The 7,809-nt window shown below is 49.3% G+C and overlaps 1 protein-coding gene and 1 long non-coding RNA gene across 2 annotated transcripts; one reads left to right on the top strand and one right to left on the bottom strand.

Annotated features, from left to right (window-relative positions):
* Positions 1-1,037: 1,037 nt before the first annotated feature.
* On the bottom strand, positions 1,038-1,776 carry LOC100071430 (interferon lambda-1-like). Its single transcript, XM_070246929.1, has one exon. It carries the CDS (start codon positions 1,723-1,725, stop codon positions 1,150-1,152), a length of 576 nt encoding a protein of 191 aa, XP_070103030.1. The 5' UTR covers positions 1,726-1,776; the 3' UTR covers positions 1,038-1,149.
* Positions 1,777-1,902: 126 nt separating this feature from the next.
* Positions 1,903-6,588, top strand: LOC138920011 (uncharacterized). Its single transcript, XR_011430601.1, has 3 exons — positions 1,903-2,009; positions 5,552-5,639; positions 6,282-6,588. It is a non-coding gene; the product is annotated as an uncharacterized lncRNA (long non-coding RNA).
* The last annotated feature ends 1,221 nt before the right edge of the window (positions 6,589-7,809 follow it).

The following is a 7,809-nucleotide window of genomic DNA, read 5'->3' as shown; positions in this document are numbered from 1 at the left end:
GAAGCCCTGATTTGTAGACATATGGCTGTCAAGACTGCCTCTCCTGCAGCCAGGCACAGTCATGTGACTGCGTCTGGGCCCTGGGATGGAAGAGTGCCGTGTGTGGCTTCTGAGACATGTCCTTCAAAGAAAGGAGTTTGTCCCTCTTCCCACCCGGACCCTCCTTCCCGCTGGACTGGCTGTGCTGGCTGGAGTGGAGCAGCCTTGGGAGACCGAGTTGGAAGCCAAGTGAAGGGGAGGGTGGGGCGGCAGCTGGGAGGGGCATGGTCCCTGATGCTTCGGAAGCCGCGATCACGCCTGGCCTGCCCGCTTACCTGCAGAGTTTTTATATGAGAGGGAGAAAGGATTATCTTGCGTAAACCACAGGCTCTCTCTTTGCTCATTTAAAAAGCCCTTTTATTTACAAAAGAAGTGAGGCTGGTATAATGAACGCTCATGTATATTGAACCCAGCTTCCATGGTTCAACAGTTAGCAACTTGTGGCCACCTGCTTTCCTCTACCTGGCCAACCCCCCGCCCCCCAGTTCCTTTGAAGCAAACTGCAGACACCTGTTTCATCTGTGAACATTTCAGTATGTGTATCTAAAAGACAAGGACTTTTGAAACACAATAGCATGAGCACATCTAAATTTTTATAACAATTCTTTAATAGTGACAAATACCCAGTCATTGTCCCCATGTCCAGTTGTCTTATGAACCTGTATGTTTAGAACAGTTTGGTTGCATCAGGGCGCAAATAAGGCCCGCACGCCGCAGTTCGTGGACAGGCCTGTAAATGGCCTTTACAGACTGCCGGGCAGAGCGTAGGGCCCTGTCTCTCTTTCCTTGAAATGTGTTTGTTGAGGAAGCTGGGCTATTCGTCCCTCAGCATTTGCCAGTCTCAGTTTCGCTGATTGCAGCCCTGCTGTTATTAACATGCTCCTCTGTTCTCCGATCTCCCGAAAACTGGTATTTGGCTCTTCTTTCTTTACAGTTCCTACTGTTTATTTGCACAGATTATACAAAAGTAGAAAAATAAACAATTCTTAGGGGTCTGAGTCAGAGTCGAAGCTCCATAAATAAGGGGGGAGGGGAAATAACTTAAGGCGGGGATGGGTTAGTTCATAAATAAGGTCTGGGTTCCAGACGGGCGGCGGTGGGTCCAGGTCCTCAGACGCACAGGTCTCCGCTGGCAACACATTTCAGGTCCCGTGTGAGGAGGCGGAAGAGGTTGAATGTGACGGAGGCCTCAAGGCAGCCTTGGGACTCCTTCTTCGTGGCCTCCTGGAGCCGGTGCAGCCAGTGGTGGAGGCGGCTCCGGGGTCTGGGGCCTGCTGTGGGCTGAGCCGGGACACAGGCCCGGAGCCTGGAGTGGATGTGGCGCAGCGTGTGAAGGGGCTGGTCCAGGACGACGCCCAGGGACGCATCAGCCGCAGTCCTCAGGACCTTCAGCGTCAGGTGTAGCTCAGCCTCCAGGGCCACCGGGCGCTCCCGCACCTGCAGCAGCCTCAGGTCTCTGGTCATGGGGAAGAGGCGAGAGCTGCAGCTCCAGTCGTTCTGCAGGAGCGACTCTTCCAAGGCATCCTTGGCTTTCTTAAAGGCTTCCAGCTCCCGTGGCGACAGAGATTGGAACCTGCCCATGTGGCAGCCCCTCCAGGTTGTGGTGGGCTTGGAAGTGGGGACAGGGCCAGCTGTGGCCAAGCCCAGCACCACGGTCATGAGCACCAGAACCCAAGCTGTAGTCATGGTCGGATCTCAACTGCTCCTCTGGCCTCATGGCTCTGCTTTTAGCCAGGCTCCCTGGGCAGTCCCAGGTGATGTGTGTAAAGTGAAAAGGCAAATGGAAGTTGCAATCTTCACTTTGACTGAAAAGGCATGAGGGGGTGGGGCCAGCCACTGAGCAAGGTGAGTCCAGACCTGTGCCAAGAAGGAAAGAGAAACTGAAATTCCATCGTGGGGAGAGCCTTGTTTCCGAGAAGGCCCTGTGCCTGGAGAATCTCCAGTCCAGGGCTCCCTGGGGCGGCCTCCAGGTAGCTGACGACTTTGGGGAGCCCCTGGTTGAGGCTAAGGCAGGTGGAGGGATGGGAAACTGGCTTGAGGACTTTCCCAGAGGGGCAGCGACCTGGGGGGCGAGGGTGAGGCTGCCCCAGCAGCGAAGGGGCATCCTTTCGATGTGCGGAAGTTTTAGAGTTTGCTGTGGTCCCGTTTGTCTGCTCTTGCTCTTGGTGTCATATCCAAGAAATTATTCCCAGATCCAGTCCCATGAAACTTTTCCGTATGTTTTCTTCTAGGACTTTTATAGTTTTAGGTCTTAGATTTAGACATTTAATCCATGTTAAGTTTTGTGTATGGTGTAAGGTAAGGGCTAACGTCATTCTCTTGCATGTGCATGTCCAGCTCTCCCAATACCATTTGTTGAGACTGTCCTTTCCCCATTGGGTGGCCCTGGCCCCCGTTGTTGAAGGATCATTTGATGGCATAAGTGAGGATTTATTTCTGGGCGCTCTCTTCTGTTCTGTTGGTCTGTATTGTCTATCTTTATGCCACTACCACATTATTTTGAATACTGTAGCTTTGAATGTAATGTGTTCTAAAATCAGGAAGTGGGAGCCCTCTAACATTGTTCTTTTTCAAGATTGTTTTGGCTATTCAGGGTCACTTGAGATGCCATATAAATTTTAGTATTTTTTTTTTCTATTTCTGCAAAAATGCCACTGGGATTTTGACAGGGATTGCATTGAATCAGTAGATTGCTTTGGGTAGTATGGACATTTAAACAATATTAAGTCTTTGAACCTGTGAGCACATGATGTCTTTCCGTTTGTGTCTTCTTTACTTTCTTTCAGCAATGTTTTATAGTTTTTAGTGTACAAATCTTTTGCCTCCTTAGTTAAGTTTATTCTTAAATATTTTATTATTTTTGATGCTATTGTAAATGGAATTGTTTTGTAATTTCTTTTCCAGATTGTTCATTGTTTGTGTATAGAAAGCAACTGATTTTTGTGTGTTGATTTTGTATCCTGCAACTTGGCTGAATTCATTTATTAGTTCTAACAGGTTTTTTTTTTTGAATCTTTAGGGTTTTATACATATACGATTGTCATTTGAGAACAGATATAATTTTACTTCTTTCTTTCCAATTTGGATGCATTTTTCTTTTTCTCTTTTTTTGGTGAGGAAGATTGGCTCTGAGCTAACATCTGTGGCAGTCTTCCTCTGTTTTTTTGGTATGTGGGATGCCTCCACAGCGTGGCTTGATGAGCGGTGAGTAGGTTGGTGCCTGGGATCCAAACCCATGAACCATGGGCCACTGAAGTGGAATGTGGGAACTTAATCACTATGTCACTGGGCCGGCCCCTGGATGCACTTTATTTCTTTTTCTTGCCTAATTGCTCTGGCTAGGACTTCCAGTTCTATGTTGAACAGAAGTGGTGAGAGTGGGCATCCTTGCCTTGTTCCTGATCTTAGAGGAAAAGCTTCCAGTCTTTCACCGTTGAGTATGATGTTAGCTGTGGCACATGTGTTTTCACATGTGGCCTTTCTTATGTTGAGGTAGTCTCTCCTTCTATTCCTAGTTTGTTGTGTGTTTTGATCATGAAAGTGTGTTGAATTTTGTCAAGTGCTTTTCTGCACTGAGACGATCGTGTGGTGTTTGTCCTTCGTTCTGTTAATGTGCTGCATCACGTGGTAGTCAACTTCTGAGGCCGGCTCAGACTTGGGTTTGATTTTTTGAGTGAGAATGCTTCATCGATGTTGTCTTCTTTCGTCAGGAGGCACGTGATATCGAGTTCTCTCTCTTAGGGATGTTAAGAGCCCTTAAGGCTGTTACTTAGTCCTGAGATCCATTATTTCATTGGTGCTTGCAAAATGGAGTTATTCTAATTCTGGTCCAGTCAGCCCCTCTGTATCTGCAGGTTCTGCGTCCACGCATTCAGCCAACCACAGATCGAAAGGCCCACGATGGCTGCATCTGTACTGAACGTGTACAGACTGTTTTCCTGTCATTATTCCCTAAGCAGTGCAGGATAACGACTATTTACACAGCATTTACATTGTGCTAGGTATTATAAGTAAACTAGAGATGATTTAAAGTACACGGGAAGATGCACGAAGGTTACACGCAAGCACTGCACCATTTTACATGAGGCCCTGGAGCATCCACGGCTTTTGGCATCCGTGCAGCATCTTGGAACCAATCCCCCGTAGAGACCAAGGGACAACTATATTTGTTCTTTGTTTGGCAGCTGGAATACTTCTATAAAAAGAAACCTCCCTGTGGCAGTGTGAATCTATATCAGTGATAAAATTGCATAAAACTAAACACACACAGGAGTGCATGTAAAACTGGAGTAATCTGGACAAGGTCTATGGATTGTGTCAATGTCCATTTCCTGGTTGTAATATTGTTCTGTAGTTATGCAAGATGTTACCACTGGGGGCAACTGGGTGCAGGGTACGTGGGACCTTTCTGTACTATTTTTTGGCAACTTCCTGTAAATCTATGATTTATTTTTTATTTTTTTGGTGAGGAAGATTGGCCCTGAGCTAACATCAGTTGCCAGTTTTCCTCTTTTTACTTGAGGAAGATTGTCACTGAGCTAATGTCTGTGCCAATCTTCCTTCTTTTGCTTGAGGAAGATTGTCCCTGAGCTAACGTCTGTGCCAATTGTCCTCTTTTTTTTTGCTTGAGGAAGATTGTTGCTGAGCTTACATCTGTGCCAATCTTCCTCTGTTTTGTATGTGGGACGCTGCCACAGCATGGCTTGGTCACAGGGATATGTAGGTCCGTGCCTAGGATCTGAACCTATGAACCCTGGACCACCGAAGCAGAGCACGTGAACTTAAACACTATGCAACCCAGCCAGCCCCTATGATTATTTTTTTTAGAAAGTCAAAAAGAAACATTTCTGATCTACTCTTTGACTACCAGTGGTACTGTTTAAGAAAGGCAGGATAAGTGCTTCATTCTTTCCCTTTATTTTTATTCAGAATAATGAGTTGATGCCTTCGAATCTCCCCAATAGTGACTGATTTTTAAAAAGTATCATTATGAACTCACTGATTTCAGTAAATTTTAAGTATTTCAATCCATTGCATATTAATGTTACTGACACTCACTTTCCTGTCTTTGGCCAGTAGGAACCTCCTCAAGCTCCCTCCTGAGCCCTTCTCACGTGACCCTGAAATCTTTGATTGCTTCCAGCGCCCCAGGTTCATCTTGTGCATTTCCTGCCCAAGTCCTGGAATTAGGCATTTCCCCAAAGAACGCGGGGTCCTTTTACTGTGAGCTGACATTTGGAGCCACAGTCTGAGAGCCAGGGGTCTCACTCCACTGGGTTGGTTGTTGTTTCTAGGTCCTTTCAATGGGTAGAGCTAGGAACAGGATTATATTTTTTCAAAAACAAAATACATCCTAAGTTCATACTTTAAAGTTCATACTTTAAATTAAAATTCAGGACCGGCAGGGTTTTTACTGAACTTCATTTCTCTTTCTTTTCCCATGCCGAGAATCCTGGTTCTCCAGGACTCCAGGGGAGCCAGTACTCATTTTGATTTTGTCACCCGTGACTAGGCCTAATCCTGACTGGTCGGAAGGCGTCCTGGCCTGGGACGGCCCCGGGAGAGCGAGCGGCTCAGTTACCACAGAGCGGGCCCTGCAGGTTCGCACACACATTCGCTGTTCGGAGGGAAAGGCCAGGGACACAGGTGCAGGGGGGCGGGTACTGGGGTTCGAATGCAGTTCCTCCCCGCCCCCCCCCCCCCCCGGGAGCCCTGGGTCCCGTGCTGACACCCGGCCACATCCCTGAGCACCGTAGTCGCCAGCCCTCTTTTGCGTGGGTCACATGGACGTCTTCCCCTGTGTTCCTCTGCAACCTGCTTCCCCTCCTCGCAGCGTGTTGAGGTTTGTCCGCGCTGACGGGTCACTCCAGTTTCATTCCTCATCCTCACCGCGTACGGCGCGTGTCCTCACCTCACGGGACCTGTTGTCCCTGTTCCTAGTGGGAAAGACTTAGCTCGTCCCCATCATTTGCTCTTACAGAGATTCTCGTGGGTGTGCCCTGGTGCACGAGTGTGTAAGAATTTCTGTAGGGCGGGGCAGGCAGCGTTTTCTGTAAATGGCCAGATAGGGAATATTTTAGGCTTTGAGAGCCAAGAGACAAAAAATACGTTGGTACCTATATAACAAGAGAGCAAACAAATTTCCATACATTTTTTATTAAAAAATTCCAAACTTTATGGACATTGAAATTTGAATTTCATAAATTTTCACATCATGAAATATTCTTCTGAATTTTTTTCAGCCGTTTGAAAATGTTACGAACCAGTCTTAGCTCTCTGGTGGCCCCACCACAGGAGCAGGCTGGGTATGGTCCCCACTTCCCTAGGTGTGGCCGGACGCCCTTCCAGGTGACCTCTCAGCCGAGCATGACGAGGATGACGGCTGAGGAGACTTCCTGCTTCCCGAGTGGCCTGCACGGCGCCACCTTTCTCCCTGGAGCACCTGCTCCCTGGGTCTGGTGCCGTTGCTAATCGCACTTTGAAAAGTGCAGATAACATGCCGTGTGCCCCTTATTATGGAATAAATGTTCTTTATGACAGAAATAGAAACATGTACAAACAGTGAGATTTTTTTAAGTTACCCACAATCCTTCCACTTAGAGAGAACCCAAGTTAAAACTTGGCATCTGTCGTTCTCGATGTTTTCCGATAGAGACACACAGCGTTAATTTAATTTTTAGAGGCTAACACTGTGTCTATTGTTTTGGCATCTGCGGTCTCGCTTCGTGAAGCTGTATCAGGATTCTTTTTGTTCTAACATATTGGGGTGTGGGGCCCTCTCCCCAGCTTCCTGGCCTCTAGGGAAAGTACTTCCTCCCTGGCTTGCTCCCCTCCACCCTAAGCGTGCTTTCTGGGAGTGGAGGAAAAGGTTGACATGTGAAGGAGGAATGCCCAGGTGCTCCAGTGGCGGTGTGCCTCGGGACCCCTTCTCCCTTTCTTTCCAGCACTCTGTTTTGTCCAGGCTGATGCTCTGCTCAGCCCCACGCCATCTCCCAGCCTCCCCTGCAGGCAGCTGTGGTCTGAGAAGACTCTGCTTTATGTTTGCCAGAGTCCCCATCACTCCAGTGCCACCTGTCACCACACTTGCACAGTTTTGTTCTGGTAGAGAAATCATTCTCTGAGCCCAGGTCTATCAGGTGGGAAAGGGGCTGACAGCCCGGCCCCACCCGGCTCCCGGCAGGCACTTGGGTGCGCGCTCTGGCAGCCCAGGTGCAGGTGGGTCCTAAGTGTGACTGACTCTCCCTGGTTCCTTCTCTGGCTGGGGGCAGGATGAGGGCACAGTGCAGGGCCAGGAGGAACGAAGAGGCCTAGTTCTTGCCTCCCTGCCGGAAGGCCGGGGTCTGGGGTCAGGACACGTTCTCCTGCCTGGTGTCGACTTACTTGACATGTCTTTTTTTGTTTGCCCTGTTGAACATGCAGCTGTGGACGCCTTTTGGAAGTACGATGGGGCGTAAATAAACTGACGCTCAAGACGTCCCACAGACAGCCCCACCTCCTTCCATCAGACTCCTGCGGCTGTGTGGATTCAGAGCCTGGAGGGCAGACCCGCGGGCTCCTGGTGCACAGTCAGGCAAAGGCCCCGCAGGGGCGAGCTGCGATCTCGGGAGGCAGGAGACCAGCAGCCCGCCAGCCCGGGGAAGATGGGTCCCCAGGCCTGTGAGGAGGCAGCCGGGGGCCGTGTGCAGGCTGGGCCTGCGCTGAGCCTCTGCGCAGCCTCCCGTGCTGCTCCCGAGGGTAGGGGCGGGAAGGAGGCCCAGGCCTGCCTGAGCC

This window comes from Equus caballus, chromosome 22, assembly GCF_041296265.1.
Source record: "Equus caballus isolate H_3958 breed thoroughbred chromosome 22, TB-T2T, whole genome shotgun sequence".
Classification (NCBI taxonomy): Eukaryota; Metazoa; Chordata; class Mammalia; order Perissodactyla; family Equidae; genus Equus; species Equus caballus.
Note: the sequence above shows the minus strand (reverse complement) of the source record. Positions and strands in the feature narration are given on the sequence as shown.

What these genes read in the sequence shown, in the direction of transcription:
- LOC100071430 (XM_070246929.1), bottom strand. Translation starts at nt 1,725, where the DNA reads ATGACTACAGCTTGGGTTCTGGTGCTCATGACCGTGGTGCTGGGCTTG.